The 27,129-nt window shown below is 31.0% G+C and overlaps 1 protein-coding gene, 1 long non-coding RNA gene and 1 pseudogene across 2 annotated transcripts; all 3 read left to right on the plus strand.

Moving 5' to 3' along the window:
• Positions 1–706: 706 nt before the first annotated feature.
• On the plus strand, positions 707–26,896 carry LOC132049987 (uncharacterized). The gene is made up of 3 exons (XR_009413202.1): positions 707–842; positions 1,280–1,508; positions 26,801–26,896. It is a non-coding gene; the product is annotated as an uncharacterized LOC132049987 (long non-coding RNA).
• LOC132049986 (ethylene-responsive transcription factor ERF109-like) lies at positions 3,131–4,315 on the plus strand (annotated as a pseudogene).
• On the plus strand, positions 22,185–23,232 carry LOC132051009 (ethylene-responsive transcription factor ERF109-like). The gene has a single exon (XM_059442322.1). It carries the CDS (start codon positions 22,242–22,244, stop codon positions 23,004–23,006), a length of 765 nt encoding a protein of 254 aa, XP_059298305.1. The 5' UTR covers positions 22,185–22,241; the 3' UTR covers positions 23,007–23,232.
• Positions 26,897–27,129: the final 233 nt, after the last annotated feature.

Genomic DNA, 27,129 nt, shown 5'->3' on the forward strand with positions numbered 1-27,129 from the left:
CAACCTATAGTTTTTGTGTGGTTTAACTCTGACTGCAGCACCAGGATAAGCGCTTCTCCATCAAAAGAAAACATGCGATATTTTAATGTCACGATTCTTGTGCAACACAGTCTCCTATGAAGGGAATTTCCTTAATCAATATGTTAAGCAAATGAAAGTTCATGTTGCTATTGTAGCGTGAAGATGTGTTCCAGCCAAAGCATCATCATCAATTACCTTATTTTGTGAATTTATAACTTCCCAGTTCTGCCCATTATTTTGTGAAATTTATAGCTTCCCAGTTCTGCCACTATTTCCTCCTTTCTTTTGTGAATTTATGTAGATAACGAGTGTGTGAAAACCTATAAGTATTTTAATACCACTAAAATGAAAATATGAGATGCATCTAAACTCTAACTTCCCAGTTCTGCCACTATTTCCCCCTTTCTTTTGTGAATTTATGTAGATAACGAGTGTGTGAAAAAACCTATAAGTATTTTAATGCCACTAAAATGAAAATATGAGATGCATCTAAACTATAACTTCCCAGTTCTGGCCATTATTTTGTGTAACTTTAAGCTTTCTTCTTTTTTATATGTATCTTGCTATCTTTGTCATCCTATTGCACGTTCATGCTTATTACTAAACAAAAGCATCGACACTTTCTTTTATCAACTGGTTCTTATCTTTTGTTACTACCATCTTCTTAATTACAAGGTTCTTACCCTTTCACTTGTTTTTCTCAAGTAGTTTTTGAGGCAAAGTAAACCTCCAACTGCTATATTTTTGCCATTGCACTATCTCTTTGAAAGGCTGGATTAAAGAAAAACAAGAATATATGGGACGCATGATGCTTTAAAAAGGTACCACACAACTAATTCGTTCCTGCTACATTGATTTAACATTTAGAGATTTCAAATTATACTTCAGTGTATGTAGAGGTAGCAAAATGTTTGTTTTGATATTATTTTGAAAGAATGAAGAGACGGACAATAAGAAACCTGATAAGAATTTTGTGTCCATGTATCATTCGTTTTCTTTTACCAATAACCTGCACATAAATCACCCAAAGGTTTCTCCGGTAATTTCTATTACGTGAACAAATCATTAACTGGGGATGTAATTTAATATTTCTGCAGAATTGTATGAATGGATATTTAAAGGTCTTATATGCATATGCTAAGTTTTTATACTTACATATAGCCATTATGCGTCCTTTTACTTTATAACTCATAATATTAATTTTTGCACTTCTCTCGACTAATTTACTTAGTTGATTTGTATTCACTTGTTTGCCCAGGTACCTCAAAATCTCCTTATGCTGCGATGACTGACTACTGAGCTTGGGACTCCAGCTCACTGCAAATGATGAATTAGACGTATGCTTGTGTTGTAGTTGAAGTCACAAAAATTGCAAATGATGAATTAAGATATGCTTATGTTGTAGTTGAAGACCCAAACAGTTATAATTGTTGGAAAGGTTGATTCCCGTAGTTTGGAGGCTCTCAATAGAACAAGGAAATAAGGAAGTTTGGGTCATGAGAGTTTAGTTTGATAAATTCTGAAATCTTTCAATACCTAGAGGTTCGTGCACCAAAAAGATGTGCATATGTATACTATATATTGACAGTTTAAAGCATATGCTATCACTATCCAATATATATTTTCTCAACTTTTAAATCTGCGTTTCAACACAATTTCACAAAGATACATAAGTGCCGGAAAGAAGTTATATATAATGAAATTAATACTTTAAACATTATGTTTCCTAGGCAGTCTTCTATGCAATGACTCTTAATTATGTTTAATGAATAAATCATCTTTATTACTAAAAAAAAAAAAAAAAAAAAAAAAAAAATGAGAACTCTGCTTGTATTTGGATAGGAGTAAGTTATTCATGTATTAAAATCTAAAGATAAGTAATATTGTGTTTAGTAGGCTTAATATGAGGTGAGTTATTCATATATCAAATTAGTAAGGTGTTTTGTTTGTAATTTAGAACTCGCATAACTAATATACGAATAAGTTATGAGGGAATATGTATTATTTTATGTAGGACAAAATGTGATTTAGCTAATACATCAATAATTAAACCCCCGCATAAAATAATACTCCTGCCAATTTATGCGAATCTATTTCCTTATTAGTCGGTACAAAAAAGAATGACCTCTTTCTATATTTTAAAATATTTTACCTTTACGCAATAATTTATAACCACATAAAATATCTACGACTCATTTGTGACCACAAGTTTAAAAATTTTCTCTCTTTTCTTAAATTTTGCGCTACAATAACGAATTCACATAAATCAAACGAAAAAATATATAAATTTCTTCATAATTAATACCGATATAACCCTAACCAGCTACCAAACGAGTCCTGAGTTCATTCATACTACTACATAGTACTCCTATAAAATTGAGGAAAGGAGGAGCACGGAAGATCAAAAAGGATACAACGAGGTAGATGTGGTACTTTGGTCCACTTGGTCTCAAGGAGACAAAATGAAATATCTGACTGGATACTGTCCGGAGTCTTGTCTCCCAGAAATCCAAAAGTACCCTCTGCTTTGAGTAAGAGATTACGTCATTTTCTACCCTTATAATTTCAAAATAAGTGATATCTTAATAAAAATCACGTTAATTAAGAAATAAATAAATACAATATATAATTTGCTAAATTATTTTTATTTATTAGATTTTTTTATAATTAAATAATATTAAAGAGGATTATTTTTTTAAAAAGCATAATTAAAAATACTTGCCAATTTAAATTACTATGATAAAACTTATTTTGAGTTTTTCTTTTTTCTAAGCTTACACTTTTTTTGAAACGGACGGACAGAGTATAAACGGCAAAGCTGTCCAGCTCGTCCATGCATGAAAGTGACAGTCACCGTGTGAACACACCTCTATTGCCATGTCATCAGGTATTACCCGAAACCTGACCCGCATTTTCATCATCCAAATTCCCACATGCCCAATAGACCACTCACTTAATTACATGCCAGCTAAGCTAAAATCAAACCCGTGTACAAAAGGTGTATTATAGTGTAACTTGTTTGTCCACGTTGGTCTTCACTCTTTCCCTTGTACATAAAGCAAAGAGACTTGGTAAACCAGAAAACTATCATGATCCCCAAAGACCAAAGTTTTCAGCTTTTTCAAATTTCAACAATGCAAAGGTCAACCAATAGAACAGCTTCAATCAACCATCTTTCACAGCCCAAATTCAGTGACGACCAAGAGTTTTCAATCATGGCTGCTGCTTTAAAGAATGTCATAACAGGTAGTACTCATAGTTCTGCTTTCATGGATGCAGCTCAAGAATTTCAAGACGCTATGACCACGACCACTATCAGTGGTAGTGCCACCATTTCATCACCTTCTACGAGTATGTCTAGATTTATTGAGCCGCCCTTGTTTCGTTCCTGTAGAACCAGAGCCTTGTCAATTCTGCAGAATAAATGGTTGTTTAGGCTGCGACTATTTTGGAACCCTAGTTGCTGGTGATAACAAGAACAACAACAACACGAAGGTTGTCACGAAGAAGAAGAACTGCAGATGAGTGAGACAGAGACCATGGGGAAAATGGGCTGCGGAGATTAGAGATCCAAGAAGGGCTGTCAGAGTATGGCTTGGGACTTTTACTACAACAGAGGATGGAGCCAGAGCTTATGACTGAGCAGCTATTGAATTTAGAGGTCCTAGAGCTAAGCTAAATTTCTCATTTGCAGATACAACCATCCAACATGAGCAGAATAATAATACAGCTACTTCATCTTCTTCACGCCAGCAAGTAAATTTGGGGCCTAAAGCAAGTAATTTACAGCAGGAAATTAACACAGCTTTTGGTACCATTGGGATCAATTGATGATATCGGGCAATGAGATTCAAGATTGGTTGAGGCCGATGAATTTCAATGGCGAATCTTCTAATTTTGCTAATGGCTATATTTCTCATAGCTTCTGATCACTTTCAATTAAACAAGAATTGAAAAGGAAAACAGAAAAAAGAACAAAAAGATATTTATATTTTCCAATTTTAGGTGTACTTACATTTTTCTTCTTTAATTTAAGATTGTATCATAAATACTTTAGGCACCGTACTGGAATGAATTTGCATTTTGTACGGGAAATATTACATGTGGGGCAAGAGAAACTGACAGAGAAATCATCTGATGATTTTGATGGTCGCCTACCTACGAACTTTACCACGCTTGAAAGTACTAAGACATTTTTTTAATTAAAGGCACGTCGATAAATTAAAGTTAAATATTGGGAGCATATTGAATGTGCTAAATTGACAAACAATGTTCACACCATGAGAAGTAAGAATGTTATCCACAGCCATTCAGACGTTACTTTGATATTTATCCAGTTTATCAAACGTTTTCTAAAACTCTTTTGGCCCCCCAACTTGGAGTAGCTTACTTTCATCAATTCACAGGTTTCAATAAGCAATCGATATTTCATGATCAAGGGTATAATACTCTTTGTAGTAACAGTCCATCCACATGCATCTGTGGTAATCAAGATGCATATCTGCCCAACCGGTCATCATCCGGTGGTATGTGAGCTACAATAGCCAAGCCTGATTATGTACTATATACATACCAATCGCCACTATCTTACTCTTGCAAAAGTACATAGGGGCTAGGGGACCTCTTTGAATTTTTAGAACTTCTTTCGGAGCGACGTAAGGTCGTTATGCCTGCGATTTCATCATGAGGAGCCAACATTAATAACATGAGTCTCAATACGACTTGGAATCTGACGGATATCATGCTTGAACAACATCGCAAGGAAAAGAATAATCCGAATATCCTTGACTACTAAGAGTGGAGTCCTTTGAAATAACGTTCGTCTACATCTCATAACATTTTAGGACATGCCACGAGAAAGAAGAGTTAGCCTAACATACCTCAAGTCGTCAAGCAACCCAACAACGAGCTTATCACAATTAGAGCGCCAATCCTATAACAAAGGAATACATATACAACTTAGATGGTGCTAGTAGATCACGTATATCAAACGATAACTTGATTCTAAAGTGAAACGGGCAGCATTTCCCCTAATTATTCTCCATCATCCATAACATATTAAGCAACCAACAACAGCAAGAAGCTCATATGCACTGAATCCCTCCGATGTTGAAGGCAAAACTCTACCTTAAGGTAGAGTTTGGATTCGCAAGGCAAAATTCTGCCTCCTGCATTCAGGTAGAGTTTTGAGGCAAACTCTACCTTAAGGTAGAGTTTTGCCTTCAGGCATGCCAAAACTCTACCTTAAGGCAGAGTTTTACTGTATACCTAAAGGCAAAACTCGCTTTAAGGCTAACCATACTACAAAATTCGCCTTGCGAATTTTTTTTTTTTTTTTTTTTTTTTTTACCGCCGGAGTTCGAACCCAAACCTCATGGTATTAGGCGAAATGGCCAAAAATTAAAGACCAGTGCATTTGAAGAGCACTCCACACAAAAAATTGTAGATTTTGCTCTTTAAATCGAACTTATGTCTAGCGGAGCATAAGTTCTTTAATGACGTGGGAATAATCTTTGGATATTATGATGCGTAACTTATGTCCCTCTAGGCATAAGTTAGATTTTAAAGGATAAAAATTAAAGACCAGCAAAAAATAGGGACAAAAGTGCAAACGACCCCTTTCTTTTTGGTCCATTCTTTGTGGCATTCGATTATTGAAAGAATAGTTCGATGAACTCTAAAAATCCAAATCAAACAAATATTTGAGAGTTAATGAAAAACAATTTTCTTATTCTAGAGTTTCTTTTATTTTCAAACAAATCCAAATGCCTGATAACTCTTCTCCTTTTTTATTTTATTGAAAAGTTTTGAAAGTATAATCTTCAATAATTCAAATTGAGCTTTACCATACAAGATTAATTTCACTAATTTTTTCTGAATTAATTCAATACGTATTGGCTAGCCAACTTATCACAGAAAGATCTTTGATATTTGAACGCTAACATAATTTTCAACATCATATAATCAAAGACACGATTGTTTGTTAGTAGTGGAAAAATGACATCATATATGAAAAATGATGCATCACTAAGCAGGAGTTTTATGACAAAACTTGGCATTTACTTACAGCTTTTATTTTTTATTTTTTAATGCTTTAGGTATTTTTACCTTGATTGAAATTATCTTCTAACGAACTTTGAAGCTTAGAACGACGTATGTAATTGGTTCATTTCATTTTTCTAGACATTCCAAGAAAGAAAAACAAATATAATGAACGATTTTAAGCTGAACGTAATAAACAACACAAAATTAAATTCACTAATCTAATTAGCTATTTTAAGGTCATTCTTAATAGCAAATTCATCATATAAGCATTCAACAAATTAGTCATGCTTAAAATTTGAGTACATTTATTATATCATAGTGCAATACGTGGAAGTCCAAGAAAAATAAAAAGCTAACAAGTTTCATACTTTTTTTTTTTTTAACTTATAAAGCTGATAAGTTTCAAACTATATGAATGCAATTCTATAATATTTACTGTGACTTGATAAAGCTAACAAGTTTCATACTTTTTTTTTTTTTTTTTTTTTTTTAACTTAAAAAGTCGATAAGTTTCAAACTATATGAATGCAATTCTATAATATTTATTGTGACTTGATAAATTTAAGAAGTTTCTTTTATCTTGTGGTCTTAAACTAAAAATTTGTATAATGTATCAAAATATTTTTTAATTTTGCGGTCTTAAATATGTCATATGTAATACTGAAATTAAAGAGTTTTCAAATGAGAAAGATACATTCTTTATCAAACTAAAAAAGAAAGTAAAATAAACAAATAAAATAGAGGGAGTAATAATTTTCAAAAAGTATTAAGTAAGATATTAGATTAATATACAATTTCAACTTAATTAACCTACCCAAAAAAGCTCATAAAAGAATCATGTGATATCTGTTGAAAAGCTTAAAAAAATGAGAGCACATGTTGATTTCTCCACGTGGAAAGAGGGGCAACAGATTAGACAACACATGTCACTCTCTAATGTGGGATTAAGCCCGTCGACCGGTTCGGTTGAACCGGTTAAAACCGGAACCGGACCGGTAAAAAGTAGTCCTGTGAACCGAACCGAGAAAACCGTTAATTCCTTTTTACCGGTTCCCATTTTTTTGAAACCGAAACCGGTTAAACCGGTAAAATCGGAACCGGACCGGTTTAACCGGTTAAATTAATTTTTTTTTTTTTTTTTTAAAAATTGTGTTTGGGTGCGAAATATATATTGGCAATCCATATATAATATATTGCCAAACGGTCAAATACTTAATTTTTAACCCCCCCAAACTTTTTTTTTTAACACTTTAACCCATCCCCAACCCCTATATAAACCCTTCTTCATTTTCATTTTAATTCACACCAATTCACTCTTCTCTTTCTCTCAAATCTCAATCTCTCAATTATAGTTACTTTGCAATAATTAGTCACTTTATATTTCTCTCAAATAAATATTACAAAGTCTTATTATAGTTTCAATTATTAATTTTGCAATTATAATATTGTTGGTGGAGTTGGTGATTTTGCAACAATCAAGTAACTTTGGTGGATTTGCAATTCTAATCCTTCACTTTGTTGGAAATTAATCCGGCAATTTGGTACCTTCGTTCCAACTCTATCTTTATTTTTTGCAATTTAATTCTAGCAATTTATTTTTCGTTTAATTTACGCAATTTAATTCTAGCAATTTAATTTGTTGTGATTTATTTGATTGTGATTTAAATTAATTCTATTTAATAATGTCAAAGAGATTAAGACATGGTGCCGGTAGTAGTAGTGGTATTGTTAGGCGTGGGCTTAATGAGGAAACATTTGTGGAAGAAACACCTAATTTAGGTATTGATGTTGGAGGAAATAATCCACTTTTACGTCATGAGGCAATGCAACAACATTTTACCGACACTTTTAATGAAGACTTAGATGATGATGATGAAACACAACCCCCCGAAAATCCCATAGGAGATACATGTCATGCACAATCACATACACAAGACAAACCGCCTAGAACTCGTAAGCCAACAGCTAAAGTTCGAAAATTTATGACTAAGAATAGGGAAAACCAATCAGCTACATGTACCCTATGTGGACAAGTATTTAATTTTAAGCAAGGAATTTAAGGATGGTGGAACGGGTACACTAAATGGTCATATGAGAACCAAACATATGGATGTTTGGGGAGAGCAAACGGGTTCAAATGTGGGGGGATTCAAATGACGATAGACCCACGATAGGTAGAAATTTTAAGTGTGACAAGAAAAAAGAGCGTGTAGAAATAGCTAAAATGGTAGCTTATGATTGTTTACCATTTTCCTTTCCATCGGATATGGGGTTTGTTACTTACATTCAACGTTGTTATAATCCGTTATTTGAGGGTATTCCTAGAAGTACTTGTAGAGCCGATGTAATAGATTTGTTTAAAAAATATAGATTTTATTTGCGCCATGTATTTAATTCTTTAAATTGTAATGTTTGTCTTACCGTGATTTGGGTCTTAGTCTTAACAAGTTAGATTTTTTTGCTATTACATGTCATTGGGTTGATGACAAATTTATGCAAAAAAAGAATTATAGCTTTTTTATATGACGAAGGAAAAGGTCGTCACGATGGAAAATTTTTAGCGGATTCAATGTCTACTATTATGAGATTTTTTAACATTTATAGAAAAACACTTTGTATTGCTTTAGATAATGCTTCTAATAATACAAAGGCGATTGGTCTTTTAAAGAGAGAATTAAACCCTCCGCTAAAAAATATTTTTCATGTGAGATGTAGTTGTCACATTTTAAATTTAATTGTTAAAGATGGTCTTGACTATTTTGACGATTCTATTCAAAAAGTTAGAAATGCGGTTGCGTTTCTTTTTTGTAATGCTAATAGGGGAAGAATTAGAGATTTTAAGAATGCTTGTGTGGAAAATAACCTTAGACCTAGAAAAATTCAAGTAGAAATTGAGACTAGGTGGAACTACACTTACATTATGCTACAACAAGCATATGAGTATAGGATTCCCATACAACAAATTCACAACAAATATAATACTGATAGTGATGATTGGTTAAATTTTTCGCATTGGGAAGATGTTAAAGAATGTGTTGAGCTCTTAGAAATTTTTTATAATGCAACTCTTGCTTTTTCTAGACAATTCTATCCCACGGTAACCGGAATTTTAGCCTACTTAGCGGAAATAGCTAGAGTTTTACAAGAGTATAAACATAAACCCGGTTATCAAGTGTCTATTTTTGAAATGATAATCAAATTTAAGAAGTATTTTTTTCCCATCCCAACTTTATTTATATTGGGTTCTCTTTTAAATCCTTGTTTAAAAATGTCTTATACTAAAAATTTGGTTGGTCAAATTTATACATTTTTAGAAATTGAAGCGGGAGTTCAACCATCTTTAGCTGAAGCCGAACTCGCTATTGATGATGAGTTTAGAAAAATTCTTACTCATTATTGTAGTTTGGAAGAACGTGCTACACCCGTTGCTCCACGCCCTACTACTTCTCAGAGTAGCAAAAAGGGCTTGTCGGGTTTAAAAGTTTTACATTCACAGCCAACTTCTTCTTCTAGTGCAAACTTTGATGAATATAACTTTTATTTGATGCAGCCAAATGTGGATATCAAGGAACTGGATGACTTGAACGTCTTAGCATGGTGGAAGAAGTACAAGGCAAGTTATCCGATACTTTCAAGAATGGCTCGAGATATCCTTACGGTTCAAGTATCAACCATGGCTTCGGAGAGCGCATTTAGCCAAGGAAGACAGCAAATTGGAGACCATAGACATTCATTATCCGGCTTTAGCTTGCAAGTACTAGTGTGCATTCGCGATTGGATTAGATCGGAGCGACGCAACCAAAACTTAGAAGCGGAGGAAGGCGAAAAGGAAGAAATTGAAGATTTGATAGCTAGTGGACCGGACCAAATGGAAGACTTTGAAGATATTTCCATGACCGAATATAATGTGGAGGAAATTAACGAAATTGTTCAAAATTGGTGATTTTATTATTCGACTATTTCTATACTACTCATGTATTATTTGTAAGTTAAAAAAAACTACAACTTGCAAATAAATGTTATCCAAAAATGAATAAAATATATGGCTCATTGAGCTTTCTTCTATTTACTTGTGTTCATATTTTTACTTTTATAAAGTTAGGAATATACCTAAAATATACTAAGAATATATTTAAATTAAAAACTAGAAAGTTATATATACTTATAATATATAGTATATATATAACTTATAATATATATATATATATATATATATATATATATATATATATATATTAGTTTATATATAACTATATATATATATATATTATATATAAGTATATTCTTAGTATATATATATATATATATATATATATATATATATATATAAGTATAAGTATATATATATATATATATATATATATATATATATATATATTAAGTTATATAACCTAAGTTATATAAATATAAGTATATATAGTTATAATATATTATATATATATATAATATATATATATATATATATATATATATATATATATATATATATATATATATATATATATATATATATATATATATTTATATACTTAGAAATATATATATATATATATATATATATATGCTATAAATAACATAAGTTATAATATATAAGTTATAATATATATAGTATACTTATAAGTATTATATATATATATATATATATATATATATATATATATATATATAGTATATAACTATATATATATATATCTATATATATATATATATATATATATCTATATATAAGTTATATAACCTACGTATATTGATATATATACGTATATTCTTATTATATTTTAGGTATATGTAACTTAAGCATATAACTTAATATATATATATATGTATACACGTATATTAATATTATTGACTTTAAAATTTTTGTTAGTCATTAGTCGGTAAATATTTAAACTTTACTTATAAACTTGTATAACATATGTAAATATACCTACAATATACTAATAAATACTATATATATATATATATATATATATATATAATAAAAAACAAAAACAAAAAAAAAAGGTTTTGAAGGTTTTTAACCGGACCGGTTCCGGTTTGAGGTTTCAAACTGGTAAACCGAAACCGGTTAAACGGTTCCGGTTTTTTAACCGAAAACCGGCCGGTTCCCTAACCGGTTACCGGTCCGGTTCCGGTTAAACCGGTTAACAGGCCTATGTGGGATGCAAAGGAACTTAAAATTAAATTGTCAAAAGTAGTCCTGTGAGGACGACGAAAAATTCCATATCCTCGTTTCTATATAAAAACTACTAGACGGCCTATGCCCGTGCAGCGTACGGACCCAACACTTTAGATTATAATGCATCTATGTGTATGTAGTTATCTTTGAATAGTGATTATATATATATATATATATATATATATATATATATATATATATTATGTTCACGATTAATATAACATTGTAGTTTGTGCTCCGTATCTAAAACTTTATTATATTAATGTTTGCTACGAATACAAAATCGGCAAATTTATTAATATTTTTTAAAAGAGAAGACTTGTTTAAAAGGAAACTATTTTCCTCTCTTTGAAGTAAAAGAATAGCAATATTTAAGCATTAGTTGATACTTTCAATTTTAATTCGATTAATTTAAAGGTGTAAAATACTTATTATTTTTTATCAAATTTTGATTTGGATAATTCTAATTCAAATTATTAAATTAATTTTACATGTTTAAAACGAAACAAAGTAGAAATTGATTTTCTATTTAAACAAAGAAATACTATTTTTTAATTTTTGGTAAATATTCTCGGTTTAGCTCATTTTACTTGTCATGTTATCTTTTGCATGGTTTTTTAAGAAAACGTCGATTAGAATTATAATTTGACTAATTTATCTTATTCATTATTTGATCTCCATTTGATATATTTTTTTTTACGAAATTAATCTCTTTTCACATTTATTAGAGTAAGAATAAAAATAAAAAGTAATTAATTTCTATCTTATTTTAAAATATAAATATTTTAAGTATATTTATTTTAGTAAGCATAACAAATAAATGACATGGCGGAATAGCAAATACAGCAGTTTAGTATCTAGATTAGATCTCAGGCTAATATAAAAAATAAAAAAAATTGTATGGTTTGACTACTTAACCTTTTGAAGAAAAGTAATTTCATTTGCTCCCACTAATGGATTGATATGCACGTGGCAATGAATCCATCATTATTGACTTAATGAGATACTTTGGAAATTACATGAATATTGTTTGATTTTTTTTTTGGACATTATTAATTTGCACTATTTATATATATATATATATATATATATATATATATATATATATATGTTCAAAACACGATTAATATAACATTGTACGATTAATATAACATTGTAGTTTGTATTTTTTTTTTTTACATTATTTTTTCTAAAACTTTATTATATTAGTGTTTACTTTTTAATACAAAGTCTTTATGGGGTGCACTTTTTTTTTTTTGATTTTACATTTTTTTTTAATATGGGGTTTACTTTTTTTTTTTTTTTTGATATTGCTTGATTTTGTTAATATGGGGTCCACTTTTTTTTACAACGAGTTTGGAGATGGTGGGTTCCACTTTTTATTTTTTTTATATTGCTTGATGTTGTTTAGTATGGGGTCCACCCTTTATGGGGTGCACTTTTTTTTTTTGGAACATTATTAGTTTGCACTATTTTAATGCATATAATATATATATACATATACTATGTTCAAAACATGATTAATATAACATATATAGTTTGTACTCCGTATCTAAAACTTTATTATATTAGTGTTTATCTAAAACTTTAATACAAAGTACGCACAAAGTTTTTTTTTTTAACATTATATATATATATTTTTTTTAATATGGGGTTCACTTTTTTTTTTTTTTATATTGCTTGATTTTGTTAATATGGGGTCCACTTTATTTTTTACCATGAGTTTGGAGATGGTGAGTTTCACTTTTTTTTCTTCCTTTTTTTTTATTGTTCGGTGTTATTGATAACGTCCAAATCCACTCCTCAAAAAGAAAGTATGCATGGTCGTATGCAATATAATTTACCCAACTATAAGTCGAGGTCGATCCCACCGAGAACAATATACTAGGCGATTAAGAAAGTAAGGAACTTTCACCAACTAAGCTAAAGCCAAACGATAGATAATATTTTGGTTTTTGAAAAAATTATAACTAATGCGGAAATGTAAACTAACCTAGAAAGCAAGTAAAATGATCAATGGCCACAAGCATGGATAATAGGAGATTAAACTCAAGTAACGATCCAACGTATTTTACGATATTACAACTAAGAACGAGGTTATGTTAATAGATAATGATTTCTAAAATCTTATTGAAAGTTTCTCAACCAAATCAATGAATTTCACTTTAAGCTTTCTCAAGCCTTAAAATGTGCTATTAGGCACAATCAATATAATCCCAAGTGACTTTCCTCTCTCGAGCTCAAGTCATTAGATGAGGGTTATGCCTCAAATCCTTGTTAACTAATCTTTCCCAAATTGACTTTCCTCTCTCGAGACCAAATCAAATTAAATGGGTGAGTCCTAGGGTTAGCTAATCCCTTTGGAAACATTCAAGAACGAGATTAATTAAAGAAACAATAACCCACTTCATTAGGAATAAAAATCATTCAATACATAAGCAAAACAAGAGTTTCAAACCAAACTTTAATCAAGAATATTTTCATAAACAAGATTCAAGTAATGGAATAGAAAGCTACACACTTAGATAATCAATACATAGCAAGGAAAAGAAGAAATGAGTAAATGATTAAGAAATTTCTTATCAAGATCTTCAAATCTTCAAATCTTCAATCCCAAAGTGTGGATGCAAAGACCTAGCTTTCCAAGCTTGATGAAAATGGCCAAAGATGATAATGATATGCCCCAAGTCTCTCTTTTGTAGCTCTTAAATTTCCCAAGTCAAAATATGACAAAATAAACCCCAAAGTTTCAGTTTTGCAAATCTGTCCCGTTTTTGCAAAACTGTCAAGTTTGGCCTCTTTTTGATTTTGTTTTCACTTGGGTTCTTCCGATCACTTCTAAATCACATAGAACTGAATAGAGCACCAATATTATACAAAAATACACCTGCGTGCGCAATGTGTGTGTCTCGCGAGTTGTATCGCATGTTCAACTTGCGGTTCGCGGAGTTGTACAAAACTCTCGCGAGTCTTGCAATGTACCAGAGATGACTTGCAGCACATGCGGTCATGGATGTGTCTCGCAGGTGGTACCTGCGTCTCGCAAGTGATGCTCGCAGATGCTGCATCCAATTTCTTCAAATTTCCAAAATCTCTGTATAAACTTGCCGCAGAACATGCGGCTCGCATGTGTGACCTGCGACTCGCATGTGTGACCAGCGACTCGCAGGTCACGCTTCTTCTATTTTGGCTTGTTTTGCTCTATTTTGCTCCATTTTGGTCTATTTTGATCTGTTATGCTCTCCGGACATCTTATCCTACAAAACGACATAAATACACGAAAAGTAACACCGAAAGTGCTTGAAGAGTTACAAAAGCTTAAGAAATTAGTATCGAATATCCCGTAATTTCACGGTCATCAACACCCCCAACTTAAAGTCTTTGCTTGTCCTCAAGCAAATCAAAACCAAAATCTCAATGAGGATCCACTTTAAGCACAAAAACATGACTTTGATTGGTACAAATAATTAGGCAACAAGCATGTGAAACTTCAACTAAATAACTGCCTCATTTCAAAATACAATTTCAAGAATGCAACGAAGTTTCAAAACAATCAAGTGACAACACTCAAAACCACTAGCTTATTATATATGCTCATTTGACTCAACTTGAAATTTTTCAACATCACCAATCTATCGTAATCCATATGCGCTCACAAGAAATAAAGTCCCAAAATCACTATATTCACAACAACAACACAACGGACATATACACAAAGTCACTCACACTCAACAAAGAAATTCTAGTGCTAACAAATATCACACCATAAGCTTGCCCTTATTTTCAATCATCACTAACTCAAGAACATTCGGTTGGAGATCACATAGGGACTTTTTAAGCTTGTAATGTAGGCTTAGGGAAGGGTAGGATAAGTATTTGGGATACAAGTGACTACGCCCTCCTTGAACACTACACAAAACCTTTCGTCCACTTTCTTCTTCATTTCAAAACATCACTCCTTCCTTTGCATACTAGTTTCCCCAATTATTCCAACTTCTTTTTGTGCAACCATTTTCTTGATTTCTAATTTTTTTTTTCACAAAGATACATTTTTTTTTTTTGCACAAAAAGTTTGCAACCTTTTTGTATTTTTCAAATTTTCTTCATTTCTTTTGACTTTTCCACAACATCAATCTTCACCACTTCTCAAGCAACACTAACACCCCCAACTTAGGCTTTTGGCCTCAAATTCACAATTTAACGTTCAAGGAGGGAAAGGTTCAAAAGAGAGAGTATATATAAGAGTAAAGGCTTGTAATGTGGCAATCAAAAAAAATATCATATAAATGGGGTTACTAGTGATATTATTTATGCAATATATAGAAAGGCTAAAGAGACTTTTCAAAAATCACAAAGATAGCCCAAGGTCATCTCTCCAACCAACATAATCAAAATTAGCATTGAAAGACTAACCGGACAAGTTCTAGATGATAAAAGTAAGCATAAGAATTATTCAACAAACACTCACCACACGTGGCATATGAACTAGTCAAGATGGAGCAATTTCACTTCCTAAGCAAGAACAACTAGAACAATATCTCATAATCCTAAGTAAACCTAACTAGTAGGTAAAGAGTCACCAAATGAGCCAAAAAGTTGTCACAAAGGTCATTCTTTCCTATGCACCTTGCTTTTTAACTTTCATAAAAAAAATTGGAGAGTATTCGCATTTCAACATTTCACATGCAAGAGACTAACTCTATTAATACCAAACAAGTCAAGAGTTTCCATATTTTTCCTTAAAGGAGCACTTACACCTAAACTACAAGACTAATGAAAGAAGCTAAGAAAGAAAATAAAATAATAAGAGTGACTAATCCACAACATGCCAAAAGAACGAAATTTCAGAAATTTGAGCAAGTTCCATTTGTAACGTTTATCCACAGCCACACCAACAGTCACAAAATAAGCCCGGCAAAGGCACACAATCAAGCATAACCAAAATATAATGTGCTACCATGCCACCCCCAACTAAAAACATTGCAGTGTCCTCACTACACAATGACAAAAAAAATTGGACAGTTTTTGCAAGCGGGAGCTTTTTTTCGACGATTTTGCATAAAAGGAGATGACGATTTTTGCTAAAACTGGTTTGCAAAAAGCTTTTACAGTCCGATTCTATGATCTTTGCAATTTTCGGCATACTAGTTTGGGCCCTCCGAAAATCGACTCGCTCAAAACAACTCCAAAAATTAAAACTTTGCGGATTAGTCAAAACCATAAACTAAACTATTCTAAAAAATAAAATTTCAAAAACGATTTAAATTTTTTTAAAACGATGGGTTGCCTCCTACCATGAATTAAGTTAACGTTGCGGCACGACTATACCTTTACCACTCCTCCATTTGGAAGATATGAATTTGCGCCCAACTTTTTTTTTTTATTTTTATTTTTATATTGCTTGATTTTGTCAATATGATATACTATGTTCAAAACACGATTAATATAACATTGTAGTTTGTGCTCCGTATCTAAAACTTTATTATATTAGTATTTGCTACGAATACAAAGTCTGCACTTTTTTTTTTGACATTGTTTATTTTTTTAATATGGGATTCACTTTTTTTTATATTGCTTGATTTTGTTAATATGGGGTCCATTTTGTTTTTCCCGTGAGTTTGGAGATGGTGGGTTAGGCTTTTTTACTTTTTTTTTTAATATTGGTTGGTGTTTTTTTTTTTTTAATTGATTGGTGTTTAATATGGGACCACACTTTTTTTTTTAATGCTTAACGGACGATGAAGCATGGGTTGAGACCCATGCTTCTATATAGTATAAACTAGATGGCCTATGCCGTCTCGTGCGCACGGCAACACTTAATGTTATAGCGTATCTATGTATATGTAGTTGTGTTTAGATGGTGATATATATATATATATATATATATATATATATATATATATATATATATATATATACGTATATATAAAATACTATTAATATAATATTGTAATTTGTGCTTCGTATCTAAAACTTTATTATATTTGTGTTTGCTACGAAAATTTATTAATACTTTTTAAAAGAGAAGACTTGTTTAAAAGAAAACTATTTTCCTCTCTTTGAGATAAAATAATAGCAATATTTAAGCATCAGTTGATACTTTCAATTTTAATTCGATTAATTTAAAGGTGTAAAATATTTATTATTTTTTATCAAATTTTGATTTGGATAATTCTAATTCAAATTATTAAATTAATTTTACATGTTTAAAATGAAACAAAGTAGAAATTGATTTTCTATTTAAACGAATAAATGCTATTTTTAATTTTTGGTTTAGCTCATTTTACTTGTCATGCTGTCTTTTGCATGGTTTTTTAAGGAAACGTGAATTAGAATTATAATTATAATTTGACTAATTTATCTTATTCATTATTTGATCTTCATTTGATATTAATCTCTTTTTACATTTATTAGAGAGAAGAATAAAAATAAAAAAGTAATTAAATTGTATCTTATTTTTTAAATATATATATTTTAATATTTATAATTATTTTAGTAAACATAACAAATAAATGACATGGCGAATATCAAATACAACAATTAAATATTTTGAAGAAAAGTAATAATATGGGGTCCATGTTTTTTGCTGTGCAATAATTTCATTTGCTCCCACTAATGGATTAATATGCATGTGGCAATGAATCCACTATTATTGACTTGATGGGGATACTTTGGGAATTACATGAATATTGTTTGATTTTTTAATATATGGGGTGCACGTTTTTTTTTTTTTTTTTTGACGTTGCCTTTTTTTTTTAATATGGGGTCCACTTTTTTTTCATGAGTTTGGAGAGGGTGGGGTCCACCTTTTTTTTTTTTTTTTAAAGAGTTTTTAGTAAAAGTATTTCTTTTTTTTTTTTTTAAAAGATAAAATGTCATTTTGAAAATAAAAACCATGGGTAAACCGATGCTTTATATAGTAGAAAAATAGAAATATAATAGAGTATTTATTCTACTTTTTAGAAGAGTTAGTAATATAAAGTATAAAACGTCATTTTTTGCCCTTAAATAAAAAAGTGGGTGGGACCACAAAGAATTTTTTTGCCCTTAAATAAAAAAGTGGGACCGAACACGGACGACGATCTTGCCTCTATAAAATATTCTTCTATATAGTAGCAATAGTAAAGTAATACATATAATTTTTTTATCAAATTTTGATTTGGATAATTCAAATTCAAATTATTATATTAATTTTACATGTTTAAAATGAAACAAAGTAGAAATTTAATTTTTCTATTTAAATGAAGAACTTCTATTTTTTAATTTTTAGTAAATATTTTTTGTTTAACTCATTTTACTTGTCATATTATTTTTTACACGGTTTTTTAAGGAAACGTCAATTAGAATTAGAATTTCACTAATTTACCTTATTAATTATTTGATCTCCATTTAATATTATTTTTTATTTTATGACATTAATCTCTTTTCACATTTATTAGAGTAAGGAAAAAATGAAAAACTAATTAAATTCTATCTTATTTTAATATATAAGTATTTTAAGTATGTTGCTGTACAATAATTTCATTTGCTCCCACTAATGGGTTGATATGCATGTGGCAATGAATCTATCATTATTGATTTAATGAGATACTTTGGAAATTACATGAATATTGTTTGATTTTTTAATATGGGATGAACTTTTTTTTTACATTGTTTGTTTTTTTAATATGAGATTCACTTTTTTTTTTTTTTAATATTGCTTGATTTTGTTAATATGGGGTTCACTTTTATTTTTTTCCTGTGAATTTGGAGATGATGGATCCACTTTTTTTTTTTTAATATTAGTTGGTGTTTAATATGGGGGCCACACTTTTTTTTTAATGGAACGGACAATCGGTTGAGCCAACCGAATGAAAAGTTGAGCCAACCACTCTTCTATATAGTTGGCTCTTCTTGCTTGATTTTGTTAATATGGGGTCCACTTTTTTCCCGTGAGTTTGGAGATGGTGGGTTCCACTTTTTTTTTTTAAAAAAATATTGGTTGGTGTTTAATATGGGGCCCACACTTTTTTTTAATGGAACGGACGACGAAAAAGTTGACCCAACCGATTTCACTAATTTACCTTATTAATTATTTGATCTCCATTTAATATTATTTTTTCTTTTATGACATTAATCTCTTTTCACATTTATTAGAGTAAGGAAAAAATGAAAAAGAGTAAGGAAAAAATAAAAAAGTAATTATATTCTATCTTATTTTAATATATAAGTATTTTAAGTATGTTGTTGTACAATAATTTCATTTGCTCCCACTAATGGGTTGATATGCATGTGGCAATGAATCCATCATTATTGATTTAATGAGATACTTTGGAAATTACATGAATATTGTTTGATTTTTTAATATGGGATGGACTTTTTTTTTGACATTGTTTGTTTTTTTAATATGGGATTCACTTTTTTTTTTTTTTTTTAATATTGCTTGATTTTGTTAATATGGGGTTCATTTTTTTTTTCCCTCGTGAATTTGGAGATGGTGGGTTCCACTTTTTTTTTTTTTAATATTAGTTGGTGTTTAATATGGAGCCCACACTTTTTTTTTTTTAATGGAACGGACGACGAAAAAGTTGAGCCAACCGGCTCTTCTTGCTTGATTTTGTTAATATGGGGTCCACTTTTTTTTTCCCGTGAGTTTGGAGATGGTGGGTTCCACTTTTTTTTTTTTTTTTTTTGTTTAATATTGGGGGTGTTTAATATACGGGAACATTTTTTTTTTGTTAAAAAAAATTTTCCCGTGTTTAATATGGGGCCCATTTTTTTTTCTTTTTATTGGTTGGTGGGGCCAAAATTTAATATGAAAAATAGTTTCTATATAAGGTTAACATATTTTTTTTTAAAAAAATATTGGTTGGTGTTTAATATCATCTAGCCCTTCAAAATTATTTTACCCTCAAATAATTTTTTACTTTATTAATTAATGGAACTTTTACTCTTTAATTTTTCCAAAAAAAATAAAAAATAATTAAATTATATCTTTTTTAATATATGAGTATTTTAAGTAAAAAAATTTGCTCTCAATTGATATGAGTAAAATCCATCATTATTGATTTAATGAGATACTTTAGAAATTATGAATATTGTTTTGTTAATTTCGACATTGTTTGTTTTTTTTAATTGTTTTTTTTTTTTTTAATATTGCTTGATTTTGTTAATATGGGGTTCACTTTTTTTTTTTTGGAGATTTTTCAAAGTTAAATTTTTTTTTTTTTTTTTTAAATATGGTGTTTACTTTTTTTTTTAATGGAACGGACGACGAAAAAGTTGAGCCAACCGGCTCTTCTTGCTTGATTTTGTTAATATGGTGTCCACTTTTTTTTTTCCCGTGAGTTTGGAGATTGTGGGTTTCATTTTTTTTTTTTTTTTAATATTGGTTGGTGTTTAATATGGGGCCCACACTTTTTTTTAATGGAACGGATGACGAAAAAGTTGAGCCAACCGGCTCTTCTATATAGTGTTAATTTTATTAATATGGGGTCCACTTTTTTTTCCGTGAGTTTGGAGATGGTGGGTTCCACATTTTTTTTTTATAATATTGGTTGGTGTTTAATTTGGGGCCCACACTTTTTTTTTTAAATGGAGCGGACGACGAAAAAGTTGAGCCAACCGATTTCACTAATTTACCTTATTAATTATTTGATCTCTATTTAATATTATTTTTTCTTTTATGACATTAATCTCTTTTCACATTTATTAGAGTAAGGAAAAAATGAAAAAAGTAATTAAATTAATGAAAAAGTAATTAAATTCTATCTTATTGTAATATATAAGTATTTTAAGCATGTTGCTGTACAATAATTTCATTTGCTCCCACTAATGGGTTGATATGCATGTGGCAATGAATCCATCATTATTGATTTAATGAGATACTTTGGAAATTACATGAATATTGTTTGATTTTTTAATATGGGATGCACTTTTTTTTTTTTTGACATTGTTTGTTTTTTTAATATGGGATTCACTTTTTTTTTTTAATATTCTTGATTTTGTTAATATGGGTTCATTTTTTTTTTGAATTTAGAGATGGTGAGTTTCACTTTTTTTTTTTTTAATATTAGTTGGTGTTTAATATGAAGCCCACACTTTCTTTTTTTTTTTAATGGAACGGACGACAAAAAAGTTGAGCCAACCGGCTCTTCTATATAGTGTTAAAAAAAAAAAATATATATATATATATATATATAAGGAAACCAACACTTAAAACCTTTTTGTTCTTTCATGCTACTCCTTATATAAAATTGGGCAAAGGAGTACGGGAGAACTAAAGGGGATACAAAGAGGTAGATGTTGGGTACTTCTGGACCACTTTGTTCCAAGGTGACAAAATGAAATATTTGACTGAAACTGTCCCCACTCGTCTCGTTGAAATTCCAAAAGTTCCCTCTACTGAGTAAGAGATTACGTAATCTTCTATACTCCTTTCGTCTCAAATTATCGGTCCCTTTTTAATTTTATACACACTTAAGAAATATTACTAATAACGTGGGACATTTGACGAACTTTACCGTATTTATGTCTCAACTATAATTTTTCTTCATTAAATATTTACTGTATTTATGCATCTCCATCAAAGATAAAATACTACAAAGAGTAAAATGTGAAAATAATAATTAATTGTGATTTAAAGTTTTGTAACGATAAATTATTTGAGATAATTATCTTTAATGATCTAGATAAATAATTTGATGAAGTAAACAATAAGGCAAAAGGCATCCAGCTCGTCCATCCACGAAAGTGACATTCACCGTGTGAACGCTCCCTCCGTTGCCATGTCATCAAGTATTACTGGAAGCCTGACCCACGTGCCCACAAAACCACTTAATTGTCAGATGCCAGCTAAGCTAAAATCAAACCCGTGTACAAAAGGTGTATTATAGTGTAACTTGTTTGTCCACGTTGGTCTTCACTCTTCCCCTTGTATATAAAGCAAAGAACTTGGAACACCAGAAAACTATCAGAACCCCAAAGACCAAAGTTTCCACCTTTTCAAATTTCAAGAATGCAGAGATCAACCAAGAGAACAACTTCAATCAACCATCTCTCACAACCCAAATTCAGTGACGAACAAGAGTTTTCAATCATGGTTGATGCTTTAAAGAATGTTATAACGGATAATACTCACAATTCTGCTTTCATGGATGCCAGTACCAGTGCCAGTGCTACATTTTCATCACCTTCTACGAGTATGTCTAGTTTTATTGACCCGCCCTTGTTTCGGGTTCCCGCAGAACCAGAGCCTTGCCAATTCTGCAGAATAAGTGGTTGTTTAGGCTGCAATTATTTTGGAACCCCAGTGGGTGATAATAACAAGAACAAGACGAAGGTTGTCGCGAAGAAGAAGAAGAAGAAGAATTACAGAGGTGTGAGACAGAGACCTTGGGGAAAATGGGCTGCGGAAATAAGAGATCCAAGAAGGGCTGCCAGAGTATGGCTTGGAACTTTTACTACGGCAGAGGATGCAGCCAGAGCTTATGATAGAGCAGCAATTGAGTTTAGAGGCCCTAGAGCTAAGCTTAATTTCTCATTTGCAGATTATACAACAATTCAACATGAGCAGAATAATATTACGACAACTTCACCCTCTTCGCCTCAGCCACAACAACAGCAGCAACAACAAGAGCCTATGCAGGGAATTAACACAGAAGAGGAATTCTGGGATCAATTAATGATGTCGGACAATGAAATTCAAGATTGCTTGAGGACGATGAATTTCAACGGCGGATCTTCTTATTCTGCTAATGGATATATTGCTCATGGCTTCTGATCACTTTCAATTAACAGTAAGGAAAGCAAAAGAAATTTATAGTGGACTAGGTTGTTTTGCAGGTGCCCATTTAGTTTTATAAATTTGGGCATCTGAATTCTGAAGATGTACTTCATTTTTATTCTTTATTAGATTGTATCACACTGTAAGGGGCAGTTTGGTTTAAGGGTAGGTAGGTTAACCCAATATAAATTTTTAAATTAAACATATTCCATGTTTGGTTGGAGATATTAACAAAAATTAATGTCGATTTTATACCGAAATTTTACAGTATTAATTATTTTATATAAAAGGGGAAATTAATTATCCAGATTATAATATCTCAGATTTCGAACTACACTGACCCGTTAAATACTTAGTTATAGTATGCCAATGATTATGAATTTTGTACGGGAAATATCATATGTGGTTCCTGAGACTGATACGCCGCCTATATGCCTACGAGCTACACCACTTTGTCTTTAAGTTTTGTGGGGCGTGCATATTCACGTGACAAAGAAAACATAAAAGATTTTTGTTGTAGTTTCTTGACAAGGCTTATGATTGACCTTTTTAAACTAATAAGCATGATGCTATCGGGGTATTTGTATTTGTACTAAGAAGAGCGGGTATGCCAATGGGATCGACATGCCTGCTTCTTGAAAGGTATTAAAATCTAATTGAGGGTAATGCAGTCCTTTAATTTACGAAAAAGAGCTAAATATCTTGATCGAACTATCGTAAATGATCATTTAACTATTTTTTTTTAAAAAATCGGTTTTATCCATACTATTTTTCTAAAAATCGGTTTCTGATACTTTGGTCACCAATTAGAGGTCCACGTGGTTTAATTAAACCAGCACAAATTAAATCCTAAATTAAACTAATACCCAACCCACAAATTTGTGCTGGTTCAATTAAATGATATGGACCTCTAATTGGAGGCTAAGTGTTATCTCTGCTATTGTAAAACCTGCGTTAATGAAAAATGACATACATGAGTCATTTCTGATAGTTCAATAACATAAATAAGCTAAATTATTAACTAATGACATAAATAAACTATTTTTAATAGAAATGCATATTCGAGCCTTTTCCGTTTATCTTATTACCTGATATCTCTTCTCCATATGTGGCATTTATTCTTGCACTCTGTTCTACGTGGCAATCACTCTTGCACCCATCTCTATACCAAAACCCCAAACTCAGAGAAATCTGTTGCCATCTCTCACAGATATGACACAATGCATCTCACAACCTTCACACTGTTCACAATGCTCTTGATAAACTAAATCCATCATCAGCTTCACGTTTCTCCATTTCTGTAAACATCAAACTCTCTTCTTTCTCACACTCTTCCATATATGACCTTTTCAACTCCCATGGCGTCCCTGTGGTTTTTCTACCCAAGGGAATTATCAAATTTTTAATGGATGCTGCATCAAGCCGCTTCGGGGTACATCTGCTGCCGCCGTGAAGAAGAGTAATTGTGCCACTAGGATCGACATTGTTGATTCAATAGCAGAGGGTATTTTAGTCCTTTCGTCTTTCTATGCCCTATTTTCCTGTTAATACACGTGTTTCTGCTTCAGTTTTCTATTTCTCCTTCAGCTTTGCTTCTTCCTGGGTTTGAATAAGTTTGTATTTGTTCATCTGCTGGGTTCATGAAGTTTGGATTTTTTTTTTTTTGGTGAAGATATGAGTCAAAAAGGGATTGCTGTAAAAAAGGCGAAAAAAAGATAAGGAGTTTTTTTCTTCTTCTTTGATTTAGAGATCTAAATCAATCCCTGCTTTTGAATTGGTTAGTCATTTTCTCAAATATTCCTCCAATTTTGAAGCCCAAGTATCCCTCATCTTCTTTTCTTTTGTGCTAAAAAAAACCCATCGATTCAATTCAATGGCCAACAACAATCTTCCTCGAAGAATTATTTAAGGTGAATTTTCCTGTTTGAGGTTTTGGTTCATCATATTCTGTGATCCAACGTTTTTTTTTTTCATGTAGAAATTTCGATTTAAACCCATCTGTGTTTGATCACTCCTTAGCTAGGATTTTTTATTTACTGTTTGATGTTCTGACTCGATTTAGGTGATTTTGTGTTTCAGCATTTTCTCGGTGAAACTGGGAAATACATCTCTGTGGAAATCATGTACGTATTAGTTTTCTTCTTTAATACTAGAAGAGAAATTATTGAGTATTGGAATGAAATGGCCCCAAACATAGGTGAAGAAAAAGCCAATTTATGCAATTCAAATTGAAGCATTGAAGTTATGTTCATTAACTACATGAACCTATTTCTCTTTACCTTTCACCAAAGATGCGTTTTTGTGCTTTTTTCCCTTGAATTTCGGCAAGCATGGTTGACATGATTTAAGTTGTTGATTTTGGTATGAGCAAGTGTTCTGCCCCTTGAACCTTTTTGTGAATTTCTTCATTCGATTGTGTTTTTTATTTGGTTGCAACCTATATTGCTAACAGAGATTTAAAAGTTTTTTGTGTGGTTTAACTTTGACTGCAGCACCAGGATAAGCGCTTCTCCATCAAAAGAAAACATGCGATATTTTAATGTCACGATTCTTGGTGCAACACAGTCTCCTATGAAGGGAATTTCCTTAATCAATATGTTAAGCAAATGAAAGTTCATGTTGCTATAGCAAGATGTGTTCCACCAAAGAAAGCATTCATCAGACATTTTGTGAATTTATATTCTAACAATTGTCATGTGTTATGTATTTTAATGCTAAAATGAAAATATGAGAGATCTAAACTATAACTTCCCAGTTCTGGCCATTATATATACTTTAAGCTATATGTATCCATGTATCTTTGATATTGCAGTTCATTTATTACTAAACAAAGCATCGACACTTATTTTATTCTTATCTTTTGTTACTACCATCTTCTTAATTAAATAGTTCTTACCCTTTCACTTGTTTTTCTCAAGGAGTTTTTGAGGCAAAGTAAACCTCCAACTGCTATATTTTTGCCATTGCACTATCTTTTTGAAAAGCTGGATTAAAGAAAAACAAGAATATATGGGACGCATGATGCTTTAAAAAGGTACACGACACAACTAATTCGTTCCTGGTACATTGATTTAACATTTAGAGATTTCAAATTATAATTCAGTGTATGTAGAGGTAGCATCGTGTTGTTTTTGATATGATTTTGAAAGAATGAAGAGACGGACAATAAGAAACCCGATAAGAATTTTGTGTCCATGTATCATTCGTTTTCTTTTACCAATTACCTGCACATAAATCACCCAAAGGTTTCCATCGGTATTTCTATTACGTGAACAAATCATTAACTGGGGATGTAATTTAATATTTCTGCAGAATTGTATGAATGTATATTTAAAGGTCTTAGATGCATATGCTAAGTTTTTATACTTACATATAGCCATTATTCGTCCTTTTACTTTATAACTCATAATATTAATTGTATGAATGGATATTTAAAGGTCTTAGATGCATATGCTAAGTTTTTATACTTACATATGGCCATTATTCGTCCTTTTACTTTATAACTCATAATATTAATTTTTGCACTTCTCTCGACTAATTTACTTTGTTAATTTGTATTCACTTGATTTATTAAAATCTCCTTATGCTGCGATGACTGACTACTGAGCTTGGGACTCCAGCTCACTGCAAATGATGAATTAGACGTATGCTTGTGTTGTAGTTGAAGTCACAAACATTGCAAATGATGAATTAAGATATGCTTATGTTGTAGTCGGAGACCCAAACAGTTATAATTGTTGAAAAGGTTGATTCCCGTAGTTTGGAGGCTCTCAATAGAACAAGGAAATAAGAAGTTTGGGTCACGAGAGTTTAGTAGAAACACCTACACATGTTTAATAAATTCTGAAATCTTTCAATACCTAGAGGTCCGTGCACCAAAAAGATGTGCATATGTATACATGTTTGATAAATTCTGAAATCTTTCAATACCTAGAGGTCCGTGCACCAAAAAGATGTGCATATGTATACTATATATTGACAGTTTAAAGCATATGCTATCACTATCCGATATATATTTTCTCAACTTTTAAATTTGCGTTTCAACACAATTTCACAAAGATACATATAGACAAATATTGAATGCTAAAAAGTAACCAACATTATTGATAAGATATTCACG

The sequence above is a fragment of the Lycium ferocissimum genome, chromosome 3 (genome assembly GCF_029784015.1).
Source record: "Lycium ferocissimum isolate CSIRO_LF1 chromosome 3, AGI_CSIRO_Lferr_CH_V1, whole genome shotgun sequence".
NCBI classification, from domain to species: Eukaryota; Viridiplantae; Streptophyta; class Magnoliopsida; order Solanales; family Solanaceae; genus Lycium; species Lycium ferocissimum.

Bases quoted from the DNA above. Each gene is read 5' to 3' on its own strand.
- LOC132051009 (XM_059442322.1), top strand. From the start codon at position 22,242: ATGCAGAGATCAACCAAGAGAACAACTTCAATCAACCATCTCTCACAA.